The sequence below is a fragment of the Tachysurus fulvidraco genome, chromosome 14, assembly GCF_022655615.1.
Source record: "Tachysurus fulvidraco isolate hzauxx_2018 chromosome 14, HZAU_PFXX_2.0, whole genome shotgun sequence".
NCBI classification, from domain to species: domain Eukaryota; kingdom Metazoa; phylum Chordata; class Actinopteri; order Siluriformes; family Bagridae; genus Tachysurus; species Tachysurus fulvidraco.
Genome location: NC_062531.1, coordinates 26,827,081 through 26,852,080, shown reverse-complemented (window position 1 = coordinate 26,852,080; position 25,000 = coordinate 26,827,081). Strand labels below are relative to the sequence as shown.

The 25,000-nt window shown below is 40.5% G+C and overlaps 4 protein-coding genes across 7 annotated transcripts in view; 3 read left to right on the top strand and 1 right to left on the bottom strand.

The window, feature by feature from the left end:
- Window positions 1-2,188, top strand: part of ghra (growth hormone receptor a) — a 20,065-nt gene extending 17,877 nt beyond the window's left edge. For all 3 annotated transcript variants that reach the window (XM_047823080.1, XM_047823081.1, XM_047823082.1), the window contains one exon: window positions 1,220-2,188. In XM_047823080.1, the coding sequence (XP_047679036.1) occupies window positions 1,220-2,047 (828 nt within the window). In that variant the 3' untranslated portion in view covers window positions 2,048-2,188. The remainder of the gene's footprint in view (window positions 1-1,219) is intronic.
- Window positions 2,189-8,086: 5,898 nt separating this feature from the next.
- LOC113658502 (selenoprotein P) lies at window positions 8,087-12,610 on the bottom strand. The gene is made up of 5 exons (XM_027171023.2): window positions 12,453-12,610; window positions 11,054-11,278; window positions 10,601-10,813; window positions 10,372-10,489; window positions 8,087-9,961 (listed from the first exon to the last, which is right to left on the bottom strand). The coding sequence occupies exons 2-5, from the start codon at window positions 11,254-11,256 to the stop codon at window positions 9,299-9,301; spliced, it is 1,197 nt and encodes a 398-aa protein (XP_027026824.2). The 5' UTR covers window positions 11,257-11,278; window positions 12,453-12,610; the 3' UTR covers window positions 8,087-9,298.
- A 5,053-nt stretch (window positions 12,611-17,663) lies between these two features.
- Window positions 17,664-22,853, top strand: znf131 (zinc finger protein 131). 2 transcript variants are annotated; one of them, XM_027171087.2, is made up of 7 exons: window positions 17,664-17,821; window positions 19,078-19,221; window positions 19,885-19,986; window positions 20,115-20,259; window positions 20,409-21,088; window positions 21,192-21,322; window positions 21,612-22,853. In XM_027171087.2, the coding sequence occupies exons 2-7, from the start codon at window positions 19,095-19,097 to the stop codon at window positions 22,263-22,265; spliced, it is 1,839 nt and encodes a 612-aa protein (XP_027026888.2). In that variant the 5' UTR covers window positions 17,664-17,821; window positions 19,078-19,094; the 3' UTR covers window positions 22,266-22,853. The 2 variants fall into 2 exon arrangements, with proteins under 2 accessions (XP_027026888.2, XP_027026890.2); XM_027171089.2 differs by lacking the exon at window positions 17,664-17,821 and adding an exon at window positions 17,923-18,047.
- A 139-nt stretch (window positions 22,854-22,992) lies between these two features.
- Window positions 22,993-25,000, top strand: part of nim1ka (NIM1 serine/threonine protein kinase a) — a 15,248-nt gene continuing 13,240 nt past the window's right edge. Inside the window, exon 1 of the mRNA XM_047799782.1 lies at window positions 22,993-23,299. The gene's annotated coding sequence lies outside the window, so the exon portion shown is untranslated. The remainder of the gene's footprint in view (window positions 23,300-25,000) is intronic.

The following is a 25,000-nucleotide window of genomic DNA, read 5'->3' as shown; positions in this document are numbered from 1 at the left end:
ACTGCCCTGTCTCACTGCTTTGTCTCACTGTCCTGTCTCACTGTCCTGTCTCACTGCTTTGTCTCACTGTCCTGTCTCACTGCTTTGTCTCACTGCCCTGTCTCACTGCCCTGTCTCACTGCCCTGTCTCACTGCTTTGTCTCACTGTCCTGTCTCACTGCTTTGTCTCACTGTCCTGTCTCACTGCTTTGTCTCACTGTCCTGTCTCACTGCCCTGTCTCACTGTCCTTTCTCACTGTCCTTTCTCACTGCTTTGTCTCACTGTCCTGTAGTCTCAATAATTTAACACAACATCGTCTCAAAGCAGTTTTACATAAGAAACATAATGCAAAATGTTTAATATAATATAAAGATTAATATAATATAAAAGTCCCAGATTAATATTAGTTATATATAAATGTGTATGTATTTATCCCCAATGAACAAGTCTGAGGTGACTCAGGTGACTGTGGGGAGGAAAAACTCCCTTAGATGGTAAAGGAAGGAACCTTGAGAGGAACCAGACTCAAAGGGGAACCTCATCCTCATCTGGGTGACACTGGGGGTGTGATTATATAACCTCATCCTCATCTGGGTGACACTGGGGGTGTGATTATATAACCTCATCCTCATCTGGGTGACACTGGGGGTGTGATTATATAACCTCATCCTCATCTGGGTGACACTGGGGGTGTGATTATATAACCTCATCCACATCTGGGTGACACTGGGGGTGTGATTATATAACCTCATCCTCATCTGGGTGACACTGGGGGTGTGATTATATAACCTCATCCTCATCTGGGTGACACTGGGGGTGTGATTATATATATACAGTCTGGTAAATGTTGTAGTGGTGACGAGGTTGTTGTCCTCAAACACCACATGGAGTTCAATTCAGTTTATTTGTACAGCACTTTTAACAGCTCACATTGTCTCAAAGCAGCTTTACAGAAGTCGAGAACAGAAGAATTAACGTAGCTGCTGTTCATAATGATACTACATGTTAATGTGCATTTGATCAGATGTATTAGAGCCCAATATTATGGGATGTATTATGTGTTTGTCTGACTGTCTGTAATCTACTGTGTCTGAGTCCCGAACACTATCAGGAAGGAGATTTACAGTTTAGGGTCTAAGTTAGTTTTCTTAATAAAGGGCATAATACCTGCCAACGTGAAGGTTTTAGGGACGTGAGCTAAAGATAATCTAATATAAAATTCTCCTCTAATGTTTGCAGAAAGGGAAACTGGACGAACTAAACTCTCTGCTCAGTCAGAACATCTACAAACACGACTCGTATCCTGATGACTCGTGGGTCGAGTTTATCCAGATTGATTTGGATGAAGTGGCGGAGAAAAACGAGAGCTCGGACAAACAGCGTCTGCTTGGCCCCTCCCATCACGGCTCCACTCTGTACCTAGGCTCCACCCACAAAGGTGATGATGATTCCGGCCTTGAGATGGAACCAGACAGGGAAGAACGCCACCCTCTGGTCACCAGGAACAGCTCGACACCGACTCCGGAACCACAAACTGAGAATCAGATGCAATTTAATAAAACTGACGGGAATAACTGGATGAACATGGATTTTTATGCACAAGTGAGTGACGTCACGCCTGCAGGGGGCGTTGTCCTTACAGCTGAGCAACAGAACAACACGCTGAGCAAGAAGAAGGGCGAAGATATGGAACAAGACAAGAATAAGGACATCCAGTTCATGATGATTGACTCAGACAGAGGATATTCGTCTGAGAACGTCGCCCGACACGTCGTTTCTGACTCGCCGTCCAATCAGAATCCAGATCAGCCGTATCACATTTTTAACCCTGGTGCTGAAGAAGAAAGGCAGGCATCGTCCTACGTCTCTGATCCTCCTCCACCTTCCGTACTCCCTCCTCTTCCAGACTACTCTGTCGTACAGGAAGTGGACGAGCAGCACAGTGTCCTTCTGAATCCCAGTTCTGCACCTCAGACTCCATCTTGCCCTCAGAATTCCACCAAATGCCCCCCAAACATGTCTGTCGGGTATTTGACACCAGAGCTGCTGGAGAACTTCAGCCCCTGAGTGTGTAACACTGACACACCCTCGTCCCATCAGGGCTGTAGTCCGTATCAGTCAGCCATATTGTAACAGAGTGTGTGGTGATTTGTTTGGCCATAGGAAATATCTGTGTGTGTGTGTGTGTGTGTGTGTGTGTGTGTGTGTGTGTGTTTTGTGCTTTAGTTTTTCAGTCAAATATATATATATATGCATGAGTCAATGCAACACAGGGACATTTTACCTCCTGTTTAGACCTGTGACAGTAATTAGCGCCATCATTCAGCACACTTCAGATAAGGATCCAGTATTTAATTTTAGGTTATTTCATTTACACCCAGAAGACTAAAATATCCTCACTGTACCAGCAGGAAGCGTTGTAGCTTCTCAGCTCCGTGTTTCTGTGCAGGTTTCCACCAGGATCTCAGGTAGATGGAGTGAAGACTCTAAATTGCCACCATTCTCAGAGATAAGGTTTTGCTGAGGTCGTGCCATCAAGGGGAATATACCTTTAAAAATAATCTAAACTGTAAATTAGGCGAGATGAACGCTTTAAAGGTTCATCAGAGGCCTTCAGGTCGAATTATTTATAAAGATACACACTATGGTTACAACACTTTCACTTCAGTGCAGTGGTTTAGGGTTAGGGTTAGATTTAGGGTTAGGGTTAGATTTAGGGTTAGGGTTAGATTTAGGGTTAGGGTTAGATTTAGGGTTAGATTTAGGGTTAGATGTAGGGTTAGATTTAGGGTTAGGGTTAGATTTAGGGTTAGATTTAGGGTTAGATGTAGGGTTAGATTTAGGGTTAGGGTTAGATTTAGGGTTAGGGTTAGATTTAGGGTTAGATTTAGGGTTAGGGTTAGATTTAGGGTTAGGGTTAGATTTAGGGTTAGGGTTAGGGTTAGATTTAGGGTTAGGGTTAGATTTAGGGTTAGGGTTAGATTTGGGGTTAGGGTTAGATTTAGGGTTAGGGTTAGATTTGGGGTTAGAACAAATCACAGTCCCTGCATCAGACAAAAGCACAAAACTACAGCTGGTTTCTTGAGACACTGAGATGTGATGAAGAGATGTGTGTGTGTGTGTGTGTGTGTGTGTTTGTGTGTATGTGTCTATACTCAGATTTTCAAGGTCAAGAAAAAAATGCCTCTTTTCTTAATGAACAGAAATGAAGTTGCACGTTACTCGTCTTACAGCGTCGGCACAGACGCTTCACTTTATATCACATGTAGCAGTTTAAACATCAGTATATTAGCCTTAATGCTTTATTTCTTTTAATGGCATGAATCAAAACAGAACATTGTGAGAGTGTGTAGATTTGTGTTTTATACAATAATGACATTAATCTAGTCCGAGCGACACCGTCGCTAATCAGACAGCGACACACCTGTCATTATTTGGGACAAATGTAAAGTTTTTTTCTCTTCAATAGACAGGAGTTATTTGAAAGTTTGTGGAATGTAATCTACTGAAGTGTTGTAGATCATTTTGTAAATCTTGATAAGGTTTTGTACATAAACTGAGAGCTTTATATTTCTCTCACACCGATAATCAAACACACAACAAAGACACTATACATCAAGCTATTGAGAGGGTTTACTACATTACACGTGTTTACAGTTAAACGTGATGGTTCTAAGATACAGAACCTTTCAGCTTCAGAAAAACGTTCTGCTTTCATCACGATCTAAAATGTCAGAAAGTGAAATATGTTGCATCATGTTTCCCTGAACATAAAACACACTTTAGTCATCACTGACCAATCAGTGACTCTCAGTATGATAAGCCCCGCCTTCTGTTACACGACTGGAGCAGGTTGGGAAAACTCGGCCCGGATTTCTCCGGTAACAATTTGACTCAAGTTTGTGAAAACGTTCCTGTGGTGGAACTGGTTTGTTCTGTAGGAAATCTGACGGTGTTTTACAGACACCTCACAGTGCTGCTTTTTTTTTAACGTATTCACAGGTTTTCTCTCGTGTGTTTGACGTGTTCTCTCTGAAATAAGCTAATTTACAGTTTTACTTGCTGGTGAAACTGTCTGATGATTAACTTCATCTGGATGAATTTCTGTATGAAACAAGAACCTTTTATGAAAAGTGTTTTTACCAAATCAGTTAATAATCAATAAAGTTTGTGTTTTTGTGGGCGGGGCATCAGTAAGCTGGAATTTGATGAGAAGTTTGACGTCTCTGGAGTTCAGGAAGTCATCAGTATTTTTTTTTCACTGACAAACAGAACTCTCTGGAGAACCTTTCTGTTTTCATGAGCGCTTTAATTCAACCTAAACAGCCATAAACATTATATTCAGTATTATGCTTTTTATTTTTCGGCAAAAATACAATCATACACATGAGATACTCTAACAAGAATATTGTGTGTTTACAAATCCAGCTTACATCTGCAGCTCTGTGATGTAGGCTGTGTGTCGTTCACTGTCCCCTTACCGTTCCTCTACAGTGCATTAAATGAGGAGTGAAGTGACTCTGCTCCAATTCTGAAGCTGTGATCATGAAAATAATCATAATTTCACATTCAAAATTTCAGACTGAACATCTGAGATAATTGAACTGATTTTTTGTTCAACATGCGAGTGAGTTAGCAACCATGTTCCCCCAAACAGGGGGACTGAAGCCCAGAGCACATGTCATGTGTTACGTGGTTCAGGTGTGCTGGAGCGAATATGTGCACATGCAGGAATAATCTGAAGCTAATGAAGCTAAGTGTCAGCTGTATGAACTGTTGCCTTTTTAAGGACCATGTTGCTGCTCTCTGCTGATAAACCACTTAAACCACCACCAGCGCCCAGTTATGGGGACGCACCGAGCCGGCAGGGGAGCGACCTGCTGCTGATCTCTGACCTGTTTACATCAACAGAACAATCCTCATCAGAAGGAGATGGGGCCAAGACCCGTGGCACACTGGACATGTGGGAATGGGGTCGGTGCATGGCTCATGTTTGTGCTCAGCTTAACACTAAATGCTGAACTGTTATTAAGCTCAGTCTGTGCTGCTGCTTCACTTCTGTTTACTTTCAGACAAATTTATAACTCGTGTATTAGCCATGTGGAAGAGTACGAGTGTGTGTGTGTGTGTGTGTGTGTGTGTGTGTGTGAGTGAGTGTTTGTATGTTTGTGTTTGAGTGAGTGATATTAGTGTATACTTCACACACACCCCCACACCCCACCCGGTGATGAGGTGTTGGACGAAGTGTGAGACGCCTCCAGAGGAATCTGTAAAATTTCACATCTTATTTTTCTTCCGTTCAATAAAAGCTTGTTTATTTTACAGCTTTATTTTCATTGTGTTCACCAGAAACTAACTGTTATAATGAATGAGTTAAAGTGTTAATGAGTGTGTGATGGTGTTAACATTATCTCATGAATCACCGATCAAACAGAACTGCTGCTTTAACTCAAAATCTTCTCACACACTTGCTCTGACTCGTGTGTTCGGTCCTCGTTAATGAACACGTGTCACTGAGCTCCATTAACACGAGCGTTCAGTGCGTGAGCTGCTAACTTTGTCCTGGTACACAGCCATGCTGAGGACAGGAGGTGCATTATGGGAGGTAAGGTCAACACATGCAAGGCACTAATGCTCAGAGCGATGGGAAAAATACGCAGCGAGTGTTTCAGGAGGCTGAAGTGCACACAGTGAAAGCAGATCAGCTAATTACGCAGCCTCCATGCACTTAGCAACCCTGTGTGGGTCTGATTGAATCGGATGAAGCTGCTCTCACACGCCGTCTCTCAGGACATTGCAGGTAATTACCCATCAGTTTCTGCTCCTCCGGATCCAGTCTTCAGTCCAATTAAGCGTGGAAAGCCACCCAGCATGGCACTTTATTGCCTCAACATGCTCGTTGACCTTTTCCTTTAATGAAGGGCTATTTGCTGAGGAAACACATTGGAGAAAACAGACACTAATCATGTTGCTGATGTCACAGAAACTAATGAAACAGAACTTTACAATATTACACCATCTTCCTGGAACACTGACACATCAGGCACTTGTTGAGATTAAGACTAGTAAAGGTTGGAGGTTCAAATTCAAATGTCATGCTTATAAATCATAAACACAGAGAGCAGGATTATAAATCATTATAAACACTGAGAGTGGGATTCTAAATCATTCTAAACACTGAGAGATTATAGATCATTCTTAACACTGAGTAGGATTATAAATCATTATAAACACAGAGTGGGATCATAAATCATTATAAACACTGAGAGTGGGATTATAAATCATTATAAACACTGAGAGTAGGATTATAAATCATTATAAACACAGAGTGGGATCATAAATCATTATAAACACTGAGAGTGGGATTATAAATCATTATAAACACAGAGTGGGATCATAAATCATTATAAACACTGAGAGTGGGATTATAAATCATTATAAACACTGAGAGTAGGATTATAAAGCATTACAAAACACTTAGAGTGGGATTATAAAGCATTATAAACACTTAGAGTGGGATTATAAATCATTATAAACACTTAGAGTGGGATTATAAATCATTATAAACACTGAGTAGGATTATAAAGCATTATAAACACTTAGAGTGGGATTATAAAGCATTATAAACACTTAGAGTGGGATTATAAAGCATTATAAACACTTAGAGTGGGATTATAAATCATAAACACAGAGAGTGTGTGGGCGTGACCAATGGGCGGAGTAGACAGAGTGGCATGTTTTCCAAGCGCGCGAGGGAGACTGCTGATCCCAACCAATCACAGGACGCGTGTGTACAGCGCCTTATTAATATTCATGAGCGGACCCAGAACGGAGCAGTCTGACAGGGTGGAATTTGAAACTGGGCCCAAGGGAGAAGACCGGGGGGGGGGGGACGGACGATTATAGCGCGCCCTCTATCGGTTAATCCGTAACATCGTATTTTAAAAATGTCTTCTTCTTCTTCTTCTTCTTCTTCTTCTTCTTCTTCTTATTATTATTATTATTATTATTATTATTATTATTATTATTATTATTATTATTATTATTATTATTATTATTTATTAGGCCACCGTATCAAAGCACTGAATTAAATTTGATCATTTTTTATTCGGTACTTTATAACACTTTTACTAGTTTTCTCTCACCAGCAGCTTTGTTTGTTTTGAAATTGTAAAACATTTTCCTAGATAAACAATTATAAATATTATTGTGATAGATCAAGTGTAAATTAATAAAAAATATGACGTGATTAAAAAATTTAAGGTACTACCGAAAAAATTCTACAGAAGATTTAGAGATTAATAAAAGGAGGATTAAAGAATTTCCAACACATTATATGTGGCACGGAACAGCATGAAGTCCAGCAACAACACAGAGAGGAAACAGCACAGTGACATCACCGGGGACACGACGTCCCTCCAACATGAGAGACCTACAGCAACACTACAGGAGCTGAAGAATCATCTGACATTGATTCATCTCTGCATGTGACAAAGACCTCACAAATAAAACCTCCAGGTGCCTGCTAGTGAGATGGAGATGAAAAGGAATTTCAGCTACCCAAAGCTCACATCCACATCAACACAGGAAGAACGTCACTAACAGAAGATCAGGGAATCATCTTTATTGAATGAAGGAGCCAGATTCCAGACCTGAACCACACTGAACCCCTTTGTGGAGACCTGAAGCTGTGCTCAGTAGAAACACTGAGAGACTCAAAAACCCAGAATGGTGAACTCAGATCTAAAGCTACTTCAGCAGAGTTAAACGGTGTGTAAACTTATTGTACTGTGAGGTTATTGTATGTGTTTTTATTTTGTTACCTGAATAAGCTTCTAAATGGTTTTCACTTTTAAATGCTGTAATTTTACACTGAAACGTTCTGAACTCATCTTATTGGAGATTTATCGTGTATTTAAATGATCTAAATTGATTTTTATATATATTTTACATCCAAATAATGCAAGATCATGAAACATTAAACAGGAAGTGTGTGAGTGTGTGAGTGTGAGGAGTGTGTGTGTGTGAGGAGTGTGTGTGTGTTTATAATGAATATAATTATAAAAGTGTGGGTTATTTGTTCAGTAAACACACAAAACACACAGCTTCAGGGAACACGTTTATTTCTGAAAGTTTAACATAATTCCAATACAGTTTTAATCTGAGAACACACCCACACACAACTCACACGCTCTCTCACACACACACACACACACACACACAACTCACACTCTCTCACACACTCACACACACTCCATCATGATTAGTGTGAGTGTAAACATTTCTTCTACTGGGCATCAGGGTTTCTGGTTGAATGAACTTTCCCAGAAAACCTTCATATAGTACTCAAAATGTCTCACACGCCTAATATTGTGTGTGTGTGTGTGTGTGTGTGTGTGTGTGTGTGTGTGTGTGTGTGTGTGTGTGTGTGTGTAAGATGATATGTATTGTAGATCCTGCAGATATTTTCAGTAAGCTTAGCTTCTACATTATGTTAACTAGCATGTAGCAAAGATTTATTTATTTACTAATTATAACCCTTTTAAGACCCAGTGCTAATTGCTAGCATGTAGCTAGCCAGACATAGAAGTGTTATATAATGCTGAATATTAAATGTTATGACCCATGTTAATCATAATTATTCGTTTAATTTTTAAAAAAAATGCTCACTCCTAAATCTTCTACATTTCCAGTGTTCATGTTGTGTGATGTTCCTCGTTCTCTCTAATTGGCTGAGGATCAGACAGACGCCACTACAGTGTAGTTTCTGCATCTGACATCATTAAAGCAACAGAGAGTCACAGCGGAGGAGGAACATGCCAACATGGCCGCTCAGATCGCCACCAGCATGAACCAACACATCACCTAATTTATTGTACATACTGAGTGTGTTTGGTTCCTCAGTATCTTTAGTAGCTGTTGTGTTATGAGGGTTAGATCACTAATTAGAGGAAGAGGTGGTGGTTCATTTCTGGGACAAACTGGGGGGTCAATACTTGTTGGTGATTTCCTGTCAGGGTTTCAGGTGATACTTTGATACATTGGCAACTTTCTGTAGCAGGTTGAGTTACTAATAATATTTTATTAGTTATTAATATTAGCTATTTGCTATACATTTCAGTTAGCAGTCAGCTGAGACAATTTGTACTAAAGGATGGTGTTTAAATCTAAAACTGCCGCTTAACAAAGAATTTGGATGAAATTCAGGTCTGTAATTGGTCAGATTTTGACCACCAGAGGGTGCTGCTGATCTAAACAGAAAGTTGCTAGTGTGTCATCCATTTAAATTCTCGTCCCTGCTTATATCACCTGTCATTCTCATTGGCTAATCCCTGCAGGTCAGTCTCAGACTGGCTGAGCCTGCTGTCAATCACCCACGTGGGCGGATCGTCACTGTCAGGTTTCCCTGACGTTGTTCTGGTCCACTGTGAGGCCCTGTCAGAGACAGGGAGCAGCCAGAGGCTCAGCACAGTGTCAGATTGGCTTCACATTAAGGTGCTGGCCAATCAGACGCCGTCAGTGTCAGCATCAGCTGGAGGGGTCGGAGAGCGCCCCCTGCTGACACAGGAATGGGAATTTTCACCTGGAAGCTCAGGGACGCTGCATCACGTGCTGGTTCCCTACATCATCAGCTACATGCCCCAGGTCTAGATGTCCAATTCCAACCTGGCCCAAATCTATCTGCCCCACATGGGCCTGACCCAAATCAAACTGCCTCCTCTCAACCTGGCTCAGATCGAAAGAGCCTCTTTGCATTTGTCCTACAATAACTCGGCCGTCCTGGCCATGTTGGTGACTTGAGCCACCATGACTATGCCTCGCTCCACTCCCATGGGGATGGTGGCCATGGTGATGACCTTCATGGTGATGACCCCCATGGTGGCTGTGGTGGTGATGATGATGATGATGTTCTGTTTGTGGAGATTCCTCCTCTGTTTTCTCCTCCGTGGTCCTGTTACATGCCTCTACGTGATCAGAGTGCTGTGAATCAGACGCAGAGTTAATAAACCAAAACGAAAAAACGTCACAATTGGGAAATATGAACTCAGATGTTGATTCTCAGGCTAGTGAATGTTAGCCAGCTAGCTACTGTTAGCAGTTAAGACAATATGTTAGCTTATGTTAATCAGCGGGGTGAACTTCCTGTGAACTTCCATATATGGCCTTTAAGACACACCCACTTACATCTGCTCTCATTTCCATAATGGACCCAAAGACACACCCTCTCAGAACGGCTCATATTTTTCTATATGTACTCAAAGACACGCCCACATTCCCATCTATAAGTACAATCCAAGAGTTTCTGACCTTCAGAGCTGAGCTCATTAGCATGTTATTACTCACTGACACTACGAGTGTGTGGAACCGAGTGTAGTGAAGTGATGGTTTACCTCCAGCTCACAGTCTCCACACACAGCGGTGCAGTAGGTGTTTCTGATGGCTTCCTCCACGTGCGGCTGGCTCAGGATCGTATACGGCAGAGACAGGTGATGTGTGAGACGTCCACATCTAAAAACAGTCAGATTGGCATTTATTTAAAGCTGTAGTTCATCCAATGCTAACATCACCTCCGGCTTCATAAAGTGTACATAAGGTTAGAAGCTATGAAGAGAAGTGAACCTGTCATAGATCTGGATGTCGTCCTTCTCAGCATTGGCTACGCTCCACACGTCAGGATCTTCAGGGTTTTGCTTGTACAGGTCAATGTTATCTGAGAGTTTCTTCTCAAGCAGAGAGTGAAGACGGATTGAGTTTCCATCCTGGCTGTTCACCACCATGTACGTGATGTTTGCTAAGCCTGCATCCTCCAGCTTCTTGCGCAGGTCGTCCAGTCTGCAGCCAAATCAACACGAGTAAACATGACACCAGGCCAAGAACACCTTTCACAATCTGACCTCTGAGCTGAGGACAGAAGTCATGTTTACTTAATACAACTCTGTTAATGTGTGGCGACATCTGAACAGTGATGTGTGTATGTGTGTGTGTGTGTGTGTGTGTGTGTGTGTGTGTGTGTGTGTGTGTGTGTGTGTGTGTGTGTGTGTGTGTGTGTGTGTGTGTGTGAGAGAGAGAGACCTGGCGGCCTGCGACAGGCAGAACAATCAGCTGGCCTGGAGGAAGGCCACCACGGTCACTCGTCCCAGGCTGTTCTTCAGCGGCTCCACATCACCGACCTTCCACACAGCTGCAGGTTTACATCTCGCTCCATCTGTCTCACTCTCACCCCCACAGGCCACCAACAGGCTGGCCAGCAGGGTGAGGCCCAGAGACCTCCACATCACTCCTCTCCACCAACACCGTCTAGAACACACACACAAATGGAATTACCAAAGTCTCACCTGGATTCTGTAGTTCTGTTCTTATAGTCTGCTTCACACTGTATGAACGATCTTAAAGGAATTCTTTGGCCATGAGATTGGTGGCTAAAATACACCAATAGGAGAACAGTTTGGTCACGAGACATCTACAGCTACGGCAACAGGGTTAATGAAACCTACTAATGTACAGGAAAAAAATGATGCATTTGACAGACATCCTCATCCAGACTGAGTTCCATTTTTATCTATCTTACTTTATACATCGGAGAGTTAAGGGCCTTGCTCACAACCTTCTGAGCAGTAGTCCAAAGGCTTAACCACTAAACTCCCACATCTCCTGCACAAGCGTGTTCTCATCCTGACTGATGATGTAAACAGCACACAGGGCTTTCCTTTAATTACAAGTCTGTCTTTAGAGGTTTTCCATATTTGGGTAGGACTTTGGTTTTATATAACAATGTTGTGAAAAATGCATGTCAAAAAATGAACACGGAGACACGTCTTACACTGGGCAATGTTCAGAGTCGTACAGTTCAGGAAGGAGGAGCTACAACATCACAATGTTCACAAACACAACGCTGAAGTTAAACAACAACACAAAGCTCGGAACTTTAGTGCTGTGGAAAAAAGTCTTTTGGAGTGCAGACACATGAGCTAATGAGCTTTAAATTTCATGTCATTAAATAAGGATGTGATTATTAGTATTAGTGTTGTTGTTGTTGTTGTTGTTGTTGTTGTTGTTGTTGTTGTTGCACATTATTTGCAATTAAAGTTGCATTACACATAAACTATAGCAGGTAGTTTTCTAAATGAGTTGCTAACATTTGAAATATATTCTAAATGTAATAAGCTAATAAAGTTTATATTTCACTACAGTGTAAACATCTTTGTCAGCTTTCTCAGAGCTCTGATGTCACATGATGTATCACTAATATGTTTAAATGTATAAATATAAACTTGTGTATTTTATAGATAGAGCATGCACGTTGTTATTCCCACATTGTTGTACATAATACATCAGAAACAGATACAGTACAATATCTTATTCAGCTGTTTGTTAACACTGCTGCTGATGTTAATTATTATTAACACTACACTGTTTATTTCATCATAAATACAATAAAATGTCTGATTAAAAGAACAGAATCTAATCTCACGTGTTGTTTTTTCTCAGTCTTCAGTCAGTCAGTGCAGATTTTCTCTCCAGTTGTCTGAGATCGATAAAAACTCCCCTGGACCCTTCCTATTTATACCCCACTTGTTTTTCAAAACTAGGACAAAGTTCTCCACAAGCTCCGCCCACTTCCCCTCCCATCACCTTCAGGGTCACATAAACACACATTTAAAAATGTTTCAGGAATTTTAAACCCACTGGTCAGTGTTAAAGTCTGATCTTTTTATATTTGTTGTTTGTTGTTTTTATCAGTGGATCGAAATGAAGTAGTTACTGAGCTCCAGCTTACAACATTATCCCTTTAACTTATTATTGCTGTGTTCTTTATCTCACACACACACACACACACACACACACACACACACACACACACACACACACACACACACACACACATATCAGTGTGAGCCAGCGTGCTGTGACTTGTTGATTTATTCTGTAATAACCCGAGCTGTTAATGTCGTCCTGCTGGTTTTCTGTGTATTTTTTTGCTCTGCTGCACTTTTCGTGCTGAGTCAGTGCTAAAACTCTCTGGTTCCTGTCTCGAGTGTGGAGTCAGAGTTTAAAGAAGGGAAATAATTAACAAAACACAAAACTAAGAAAAACTAGACATTCTTTCTTTGGCTTGGAAACTAAATGTAAACTTTAAAAGTTCCCCAGAAGCACAAGAGCAGAGAAACACATCATGATCCATTATCCACACAAAGGTTTAGGGATGCATTAGGCTGCTTTATATATATATAATATAATATAATATATATACCAGAACATGTTGGTATGTTGTTAGAAAGTTTGTTTCTTGTGGAGAATTCTAATGTCAAAAATCCAGACCTCCTGCTCCTGTCCAGTAGAACATGCTGCAAGGTCCTTTAAAGGTTCTCTGTAGAACTTTGGTGTATTTTGATCTGATTAGATCCCCAAGAGTGTGTCTGATTGTGTTCACAGCTCATTATAACATGTGTATTGACATAAAGCAGAAGTTTTTGTATAATGTTATAAATAACATTGTTTACTGCAGTGCTGCAGTGACTTCACACTGCTTTGTGTTTTGAACCCTTTCTTGCTGTGACTTGTCTTTACATTCGTTTGATTTAGACTTTGGAGTGTGTGATGTTGGGTGTCAGCATTAAATACTATATATAAAAGAGCTCTATCACCGTATCTCATTTTAATCGACATTGTATCTGTTTATTTATAATCTTATCATCATCATTGTCATCATCATCGTCATCATCGTCATCATGATCAGTAAAAGCAATTTACTGTATATTACTAAAATGACTAGCTTTTGTTTTTACTAGATTGATAGTCAAAGCAGTGGTGTGTCAATGTATAGTTAACAGTCACATGACAAAGCGTCAATAAAGTGTTAATAAAATGTATTTATCCAGCCATTTTAACTAGTAACAGTAAACTAGACCGTCGTACTGTGGAGTAGAAGCTACAAAATACAACAAAACATTACAACAGTGTAAAACTAAACAAATTAACATATATATAAATAACAAAATGTTAAGACTGACAAATAATGAAATAGTTAGCTGGGTTTAATACCCAGACATTGTATAAATAGTATTAAAAAAGTTCTGGTAATGAAAACTGAAGTTTTAGATATAGAAACTAAACTAAGGAAACATACAGAAACTAAAGCGCTGACTAGCTTTAATGTTATTAGATTTTAAATAGTAAAAAGTAAAATAGTAAAAAACTAACAATTAAGACAGTATAATGTGGTAGTAAATTCTAAACAGAACATTTTAAATGAGTCACTTTTTAATTAAAGAATAATTTTAAAAGTGTGTGAGACTAAACGGCAAAATCAACTCATCAAAACAGCAAGTTGTGTTATTGCAGATGATCTGGACCCTTTGGAGGAGGTTGCTGGGAAGATACTGAGGTCCAAACTGTTGGTCATCATGGAGAAAACCTCTCACCCTCTAAACCACATGCTTGTTAGTTTGAGGAGTAATTTTAGCTGGAGACTAAACCCACCCTGGTGTAACAGTGAATGCTACAGAAGGTCTTTTGTGCCCATAGCAGTGAGATTGTATATCACACGTCCCTCATGTGCAGAGTCACCTGTGACCTTTTTACTTTTTAGTGAAATAGATAGCCAGACTCAACCCATTACAACCCTGAAGGACAATTCAAACATAATCTGTTTATATATTAGTTAATTTTGTGTATTAGTTAGTTTTGTATATTTTTGAATATTTTGTGTAGTTTTGTTCAGTGTAAATTCTTTTCCCCTTTATGTTGTGTGGTTGTTATGTTTGGCTGCTCATGCAAACTAATTTTCCCATTGGGGATTAATAAAATCCCTGTCTGTCTGTCTGTCTGTCTGTCTGTCTGTCTGTCTGTCTGTCTGTCTGTCTGTCTGTCTGTCTGTCTGTCTACATGAGATAAAGTGATGTGTACGTGTTAGTAAGAACCACAGTCTAGGATTTAACCTCCAACTAGTTTATAATCTAACAGGTGACAAAGTTCAGGCCTGAACATAATGACTTTAAACGTCACCTGTTGATGATTCTCTCACCTGAGACTCAGTGACCTGAACCACACTGTAGATTAATATTTAATACGATATCTGCAGATCTGTAATTTATAAACTACACATAGGAACTCACCATAACAACCTACTGAACACAACGTTTACATCCAGTAACCACCAAACATGGGTCAGTGTTAATGTCAGTGTTAGTGTCAGTGTTAGTGTCAGTGTTAGTGTAAGTGTTAGTGCTAGTGTCAGTGTTAGTGTTAATGTCAGTGTTAGTGTCAGTGTTAGTGTCAGTGTTAGTGTTAGTGTCAGTCAGTGTCAATGTTAATGTCAGTGTTAGTGCTAGTGTCAGTGTTAGTGTCAGTCAGTGTCAGTGTTAGTGCTAGTGTCAGTGTTAGTGCTAGTGTCAGTGTTAGTGTTAATGTCAGTGTCAGTGTCAGTGTTAGTGTTAATGTCAGTGTCAGTGTTAGTGTCAGTGTTAATGTCAGTGTCAGTGTTAGTGTCAGTCAGTGTCAGTGTTAGTGCTAGTGTCAGTGTAGTGTTAATGTCAGTGTCAGTGTTAGTGTCAGTCAGTGTCAGTGTTAGTGCTAGTGTCAGTGTAGTGTTAATGTCAGTGTCAGTGTTAATGTCAGTGTTAGTGTCAGTGTAAGTGTCAGTGTAAGTGTTAGGGTCAGTCAGTGTCAGTGTTAGTCAGTGTTAATGTCATGTTTATGAGTAAAAAGAACACAGGTTTGTAGTAAATGAAGGACTATTTAAATAAATAAATAAATAAATAAATAAATAAATAAATAAATAAGTAAATAAATAATGAAAAATATTCACTTATATTAAAAATATGTATTAGATTTAATTAGAAGATTAATTATTCCAATTAATACCAAAATAAAGGGAAATTTGTTTTTATATGTGTTTTAATTATTTGTGATAAAAAAATTAAACAAATAAAACAATTAAAGGTTACAGGACATTTGAAATATATATTTAAAACCCCACACTTTTTAAATGGCGAATTAAAGTCATGTTTTATATGTTTATATGTTTTATATGTTTATGTTTATATGTTTATGTTTATATGTATACGTTTATATGTTTATATGTTTTATATGTTTATATGTTTTATATGTTTATATGTTTATGTTTATATGTTTATGTTTATATGTATACGTTTATATGTTTATATGTTTTATATGTTTATATGTTTATGTTTATATGTATACGTTTATATGTTTTATATGTGTATACATTTATATGTTTTATATGTTTATATGTTTTATATGTTTATATGTTTTATATGTTTTATATGTTTATATGTTTATGTTTATATGTTTTATATGTTTATGTTTATATGTTTTGTATGTTTATATGTTTATATGTTTATGTTTATATGTTTTATATGTTTATGTTTTTATGTTTTATATGTTTATATGTTTTATATGTTTATGTTTATATGTTTTATATGCTTATATGTTTATATAATTTATATGTTCATGTTTAAATGTTTTATGTGTATACGTTTATATATTTTATATGTTTATGTTTATATGTTTTATATGTTTATGTTTATATGTTTTATATGCTTATATGTTTATATAATTTATATGTTCATGTTTAAATGTTTTATGTGTATACGTTTAGATATTTTATATGTTTATGTTTATATGTTTTATATGTTTGTGTTTATGTTTATATGTTTTATATGTTTGTGTTTATGTTTATATGTTTTATATGATTATGTTTATATGTTTTATATGTTTGTGTTTATGTTTATATGTTTTATATGTTTATATATTTTATATGTTTATGTTTTATATGTTTATATGTTTTATATGTTTATATGTTTATGTTTATATGTTTATGTTTATATGTTTTATATGTTTGTGTTTATGTTTTATATGTTTATGTTTATATGTTTTATATGTTTATATGTTTATGTGTTTATGTTTTTTATGTTTTATATGTTTTATATGTTTATGTTTATATGTTTATATGTTTATGTTTATATGTTTTATATGTTTTATATGTGTATACGTTTATATATTTATGTTTTATATGTTTATGTTTATATGTTTTATATGTGTATATGTTTATATTTTTTATGTTTTATATGTTTACATGTTTTATATGTTTATGTTTATATGTTTTATATGTGTATACGTTTATATGTTTATATGTTTTATGTTTTATATATTTATATATTTGATGTTTTATATGTTTATATGTTTATATATTTTATGTTTTATATATTTATATATTTGATATGTTTATATGTTTTATATGTTTATATGTTTTATTTATTTTATATATTTATATATTTAATATATTTTAGATGTTTATGGGTTTTATATGTTTATATTTTATATGTTTATATATTTTAGATGTTTATGTTTATATATTTATGAATGTTTATATATTTTATATGTTTATGTTTTATGTGTTTATGTTTTATATGTTTATGTTTTAGATGTTTATATATTTTATATGTTTATATATTTTATATGTTTATATATTTTATATGTTTTATATATGTTTATATTTGATATGTTTATGTTCATGACAGTAAAGCCAATATTCCGCCATTTTAATTTTTTTCTGAACGCTTTACTTCTGACAGAAAAAGCTAATGGCGGGAAAATATGGCTCTCGCGCGCCATCTACCTCGCGCTTGATTTGTGGTACCGCATGGCATCTTGGGAAGTGTAGTCCTAAGCTCTGAAGCGCCCGCCCTCTTTTCTCTCTGGGAAGCCCGACGTTGTGAAGCTCGGACCGGGACACGATTATTAAAATACGTCCCTAAACCTCCACATTCAGTGCCGTGTAACGTGAATCTCAGCCCAGCGACCGCGTCCTGCTGTCCGGTACGTTTACAAAACAGCCTGCTTTGTGCGTTTTAATGCGCGATTTGATGACGTAACAACAGTGAGTCGAATAAGAAATGGCGAATTTAGCCCCAGTGGCCTAGCAGTCGAGTGTAGAAGTGAATGTTTACGGCTGTTTAAAGGGTCGCATGTGTTTATAGCCCGGTTTATGGGTTATAACCTTCAGTAGGGTTCAGACTGTGGGAGTTTACACAGAATATAACGTGTAATTTGTGCTAAAGTCGCAGTTTCCGGTTTCTGTGGTTGCTAGCTGAAGCTACATCCCAAATATCAGTGTGTAAACAAGGGCACTATGTAGGGTGTGAGGCTGTTAGGGCACTATGTAGGGTGTGAGGCTGTTAGGGCACTATGTAGGGTGTGAGGCTGTTAGGGCACTATGTAGGGTATGAGACACAAGGGCACTATGTAGGGTGTGAGACACTAGGGCACTATGTAGGGTGTGAGACATTAGGGCACTATGTAGGGTGTGAGACATTAGGGCACTATGTAGGGTGTAAGGCTGTTAGGGCACTATGTAGGGTGTAAGGCTGTTAGGGCACTATGTAGGGTGTGAGACATTAGGGCACTATGTAGGGTGTAAGGCTGTTAGGGCACTATGTAGGGTGTGAGACATAAGGGGCACTATGTAGGGTGTGAGACATAAGGGCACTATGTAGGGTGTGAGACATAAGGGCACTATGTAGGGTATGAGACAAGGGGCACTATGTAGGGTGTGAGACAAGGGGCACTATGTAGGGTGTGAGGCTGTTAGGCACTATGTAGGGTGTGAGACATAAGGGGCACTATGTAGGGTGTGAGACATAAGGGGCACTATGTAGGGTGTGAGACATAAGGGCACTATGTAGGGTATGAGACAAGGGGCACTATGTAGGGTGTGAGACAAGGGGCACTATGTAGGGTGTGAGGCTGTTAGTGCACTATGTAGGGTGTGAGACATAAGGGCACTATGTAGGGTGTGAGACTGTTAAGGCACTATGTAGGGTGTGAGGCTGTTAGGGCACTATGTAGGGTGTGAGACATAAGGGCACTATGTAGGGTGTAAGGCTGTAAGGGCACTATGTAGGGTGTGAGGCTGTTAGGGCACTATGTAGGGTGTGAGGCTGTTAGGGCACTATGTAGGGTGTGAGACATGAACACTAAAACTACACCTTTACTTCATCAGATACAAATCTAATATGTGTATATATGTTTATAGCCACTCCTGTTGTTATAACACCCCCTCCACCTATTCCCAGGATCTCAGACCCCCACCATGACTGATGATGGAGGAGTCGGAGAAAATGAGCTCGAGTTTCCGGCTCATTATAAAGTCATGCTGGATAAACTGAACGAGCAGAGACAGCTGGACCAGTTCACCGACATCACACTGATCGTTGATGGTGAGAACAAACATGTACGTACAGAACCTTTATCTTCATCATCATGAACACTACAGTGTGTGTGTGTGTGTGTGTGTGTCTGTGTGTGTGTGTGTATGTATGTATGTGTGTGCATGTCTGTCTGTGTGTGTGTGTGTGTGTGTGTGTGTGTGTGTGTGTGCATGTCTGTCTGTGTGTGTGTCTGTGTGTGTGTGTGTGTGTGTGTGTGTGTCTGTGTGTGTGTGTGTGTGTGTGTGTGTGTCTGTGTATGTGTGTGTCTGTGTATGTGTGTGTCTCTGTGTGTGTGTGTGTGTGTGTGTGTGTGTGTGTGTGTGTGTGTGTGTGTGTGTGTGTGTGTGTCTGTGTATGTGTGTGTCTCTGTGTGTGTGTGTGTGTGTGTGTGTATGTATGTGTGTGTATGTATGTGTGTGCATGTCTGTCTGTGTGTGTGTCTGTGTGTGTGTGTGTGTGTGTGTGTGTGTGTCTGTGTGTGTGTGTGTGTCTGTGTATGTGTGTGTCTGTGTATGTGTGTGTCTCTGTGTGTGTGTGTGTGTGTGTGTGTGTGTGTGTGTGTGTGTGTGTGTGTGTGTGTATGTATGTGTGTGCATGTCTGTCTGTGTGTGTGTCTGTGTGTGTGTGTGTGTGTGTGTGTGTGTGTGTGTGTGTGTGTGTGTGTGTGTGTAGGTCATCAGTTTCGAGCCCATAAAGCTGTGCTGGCCGCCTGCAGTCAGTTCTTCCATAAGTTCTTCCAGGACTTCACTCAGGAGCCTCTGGTGGAGATTGAGGGTAAAACACACACACATTCTGACAGGAGATGAATACAAACTGGTGATTAACCTTTCTAATGAAACTGATCGTTTGGATCACCAGAAGTGTGTGTGTGTGTGTGTGTGTGTGTGTGTGTGTGTGTGTAGGAGTAAGTAACAGTGCGTTTTGTCACCTGATGGAGTTCACCTACACAGCCACGCTCTCTCTGAGAGGACAGGAGGAAGTCTTGGACGTGTGGAGAGCAGCTGAATATCTGCAGATGCAGGAAGCCATTAAAGCTCTAAACAAAAGGTTCATCACCTTCATCCTGTCCTCTACACTCTCTATGGTTTCATCCTGAGACTCCTCAGAGGTTCTCCAAAAGGAGGGAACTTCATCTTTCTCCTACATCTTTATTTCTTTATTTATCTCCACCTCAAGTTGTTGTTTTATTTCCTCAGAGTGAAGAACAAAGACAGGAACGGCACACTGAAGTCCGAGCCTCAGCCCCTGGCTGAGAAAACCAAGGCTAAGAAGAGAAAAATCGCAGAGACGTCGAACGTGATCACGGAAACTCTGCCATCGGTGGAGGCGGAGTCAGAGCATGTGGAGATCGAGGTGGAGGTCGAGGAAGAAGCCATTGTGCAGGAGTGCGTGATGGAGGAGGAGGTGCTGGATGGAGGCAGGGAAACAGATGACTCCGCCCTCGCCCTGCTCGCGGACATCACCAGTAAATACCAGCAGGGGGCGCAGAACATGAAGAAAGCCATTGATGAGGCAGTAGATCTGCAGGAGGAGGCAGTGATGGCCACCAAAACGCTGGAGGGGATCGAGGTGGTGGAGGTGCAGATCTCTGATAACACCTTCCGCTGTGATAAATGTGATCGGTGCTTTAAGCTCTTCTACCACCTGAAGCAGCACATGAAGACCCACACGGCGAGCTCAGAGAAACCGTTCGTGTGTAAACACTGCGGGAAGACGTACGCTCGGGAGGGGGCGCTCAAACAACACGTCAACACGTGTCACTATGACGCAGAGGAGCTGAACAAGAGGCTGAAGAAGAAAGTGCACATGTGTGTGTACTGCAGTAAGGAGTTCGACCACTTCGGGCATTTCAAAGAGCACTTACGGAAACACACGGGTACGAAGCGTCACCGCGGCGGTGTCCTGAAGCGTAACGTTGTGTGTGTTATGTTGTGTTTCTGTTGATTTACGCAGTCCTGCCTTCTGCTGTGTGTGTACAGGTGAGAAACCTTTCGAATGTCCAGATTGTCACGAGCGCTTTGCCAGAAACAGCACGCTGAAGTGCCACATGTCGGCCTGCCAGAACGGCGCAGGAGCCAAGAAAGGCCGGAAAAAACTCTACGAGTGTCAGGTGAGATGGAGGCGGGGCTAAAGCACACTGTTTACTTCACTCACTATGTAATAACACACAATTTCACTCAGCAGTTAATATTAGGAGAAGATTAGGACACAGGGACACCAACACTGAGGACAATTTGGTGTCCATAGTGAAACAGTTCAGGAGAACAAACAGCACCCAAGTTTGTAGAAGTTAGTAAGAAACTCAGTTACCTGATCTGGGGCAGAATAATGACCCTGCTGTAGTGTCCGTGTTGACTGTGTGTGTGTGTGTGTGTGTGTGTGTGTGTCCTGTTCCTCAGGTGTGTGATGAGGTCTTCAACAGCTGGGATCAGTTTAAAGATCATCTGGTGATCCACACAGGTGACAAACCCAATCACTGTACGATGTGTGATCAGTGGTTCACTCACGCCCGAGACCTCACGACTCACCTACAGCAGCAGCACGCAGTACACCAGGAGGACGGAGCGACGGGGGAGGAACGAGTGGAACTGGAGGATGGAGTGATGGTGGAGGAACAGGTGGAGCTGCAGGATGGAGTAATGAAAGAACAGGTGGAGCTGCAAGGTGCTGTGATCGAGGGACGAGTGGAGCTGCAGGACGGAGTGATGGTGGAGGAACGAGTGATCATGGAGGGGCAGATGGAGCTGCGGGACGGCATGATGATGGCGGAACAGATGGAGCTGCGGGACGGCGTGATGATGGATGGACAATTGGTCCTGCAGGAAGGAGTGATGGAGCAGCAAGTGATTCTGCACGGTGGAGTTGTGATGGAGGGACGAGTGGAGCTGCAGGACGGAGCGATCGAGCAGCCGGTGCTTCTGCAGGACGGAGTGGTGATAGAGGAGCGAGTGGAGCTGCAGGACGGAGTGATAGTGGAGAATCAGGTGGAGACGGTGCTGATAGAAGTGGAGGAAGATGGAGTAAAAGAACAGACACAGAGTGTAGACGTATGAATGGGATTAAAGGTGAAGAAGTGAAGTGTGGATATTTATTTTTGTAAAGCAGTGCGTTGTGTCTAACAGCTTCCACAGAGAGTTGTGTTACACCATGAGGGTCAGGAGCCTGCGTCATGACGTAATGGATTAGGTTTCGTTCCCTGCAAAGTTTCTTCAATTTCTGCAAAAAACTTTTTTTATGCAGAAAATTCTGCTCCTTAAAGACAAAACATTGAGGATGGAAGTCATGTGGGCGGAGCTTAAATCGGTATCGGCGCATGCGCGCTGTGGGAAGTGACGTGTTTAAAGGTTTATTTATTTTGTCCTGCATCTGGTCTGCTTTCGTATCATGTTTATTATTATTATTATTATTATTATTATTATTATTATTATTATTTTCCTCTTTTGTAAAGACTTTTTGGATGTTTGTTTTTTTAAGCTGAACATCTTTACTAGTTATTTTTGTAAAATGTTTATTTAGGAGCTTTGTGACTAAAAGGGCTTCACATCACCTACATCTTTTATTAAAGAGGTTCAGAATGTTGCAGCATTTCACGTTATTCCTGATTGTAATCCGTTTGTACAATAAAATCAAATCCTAATGCAGCGTTGGTTATTATTTCTGTCTGTAAATCTTTTCATATTCAGTTATATCCAAATGTTTTATTGTAATTCAGCGAATAACTCATTTATAGTAAAGGAAGTAAAACTAAATACTAAAACTAATGAATATATTTCAGCTCATTTACACTTTTTTATGTTGTACATCTATCTCGTCAGTTCGCTGTATTTTTTTTCCCTCGGTTCTTTTCCCTCACTGTGGCGCCACCTGCTGGCGAACATCGACATGGACGATCAACAGTTGAGATCCAGCAGCAATCTGATTGGACTGAATAGACATCTAGCCCCGCCCATTGTCTGACATGTGATTGGTCAGTAGCAGCTGTGAGCCTCCGTATCTCCGCTTTCCTCATCATCATCATCATCATCTCACACTCACACACAGCTGGAGAGTGAAGCTGAGTAAGAGCACCATCAACCGAGCTATAATGGTGAGAGAGCGGTGTGTGTGTGTGTGTGTGTGTGTGTGTGTGTGTGTGTGTGTGTGTGTGTGTGTGTGTGTGTGTGTTTATATATATCTAACATATAATTTAATCTTCATCAGAAACTGGATTGTGTTGTTGTTAGTACTACATTCTGCTGTAGTGTGTGTGTGTTTATTCTGGTGTAAATACTCTGTATTTATTGCCCCAGTGAGCTGCTGTATCATCTGAACACTACATACAGTATAATGTGTTAGTGTTAATGTCACCTGGACACCTGCTCATTCATGCACTTCTCTGTTCTGTCCAAAAGCAGAGGGATTTTCACCCAACAGTCTGTAGAGTTCATACAGAATGGTGTGTGTGTGTGTGTGTGTGTGTGTGTGTGTGTGTGTGTATGTATGTGTGTGTGTATGTATGTGTGTGTGTCAGTGAGTGAGTAAGTGTGTGTGTATGTGTGTGTGTGTGTGTGTGTCAGTGAGTGAGTGTGTGTGTGAGTGAGTGAGTGTCAGTGAGTGTGTGTCAGTGTGTGTGTGTCAGTGAGTGACTGTGTGTGAGTGAGTGAGTGTGTGTGTCAGTGAGTGAGTGTGTGTCAGTGAGTGAGTGTGTGTCAGTGAGTGAGTGTGTGTCAGTGTGTGAGTGTGTGTGTGTCAGTGAGTGACTGTGTGAGTGACTGTGAGTGAGTGAGTGTGTGTGTCAGTGAGTGTGTGAGTGAGTGTCATTGAGTGAGTGAGTGCGTGTGCGTGTGTGTGTGTGTCAGTGAGTGAGTGTGTGTGTGTGTCTGTGTGTGTCAGTGAGTGAGTGAGTGTGTTTGTCAGTGAGTGAGTGTGTGTGAGTGTGTGTGTGTGTCAGTGAGTGTGTGTGTGAGTGTGTGTGTATCAGTGAGTGTGTGTGAGTGTGTGTGTGTGTGTCAGTGAGTGTGTGAGTGAGTGAGTGTATGTCAGTGTGTGTGTGTGTGTGTGTGTGTGTGTGTCAGTGTGTGTGTGTGTGTGTGTGTCAGTGAGTGAGTGTGTGTGAGTGAGTGAGTGTGTGTGTCAGTGAGTGAGTGAGTGAGTGAGTGTGTGTGTGTCAGTGAGTGTGTGAGTGTCAGTGAGTGTGTGAGTGTCAGTGAGTGTGAGTGAGTGTGTGTGTCAGTGAGTGAGTGTGTGTGTGTGTGTGTGTGTGTGTGTGTGTGTGTGTGTCAGTGAGTGAGTGAGTGAGTGTGTGTGTGTGTGTGTGTCAGTGAGTGAGTCTGTGTGTGTGTGTGTGTGTGTGAGTGTGTGTGTGAGTGAGTGTGTGTGTGTGTGAGTGTGAGTGTGTGCGTGTGTGTGTGTCAGTGAGTGAGTGAGTGAGTGTGTGTGTGTGTGTGTGTGTGTGTGTGTGTGTGTGTGTGTGTGGTTAGTACAGCTAGTTCTCTCTGCTAATTGAATCACATTAAATTCTAAACAGAAACACACACGTGAGCTTTTCTTACTGACACGTTATTTAATTTGTATTCAAAGTGATCTCTAGTTTCTAGTGTTTATCCTCAGCACTAATAAAACTCTGCCACGCCCACACCCTGACCACGCCCCATGAGGATCCGTGTGATGCTCCGCCCCCGCCGCATTAATGAAGGTTGAGGAGCTTTGATGGAGCACAGAAAGTGGCGAGGAGATTAAAGCTGCTTTGAAGGCTGGGGATTAATCAGATCCACACAATGCAGCTCATCATCTGCAGGGTTCTGATCTC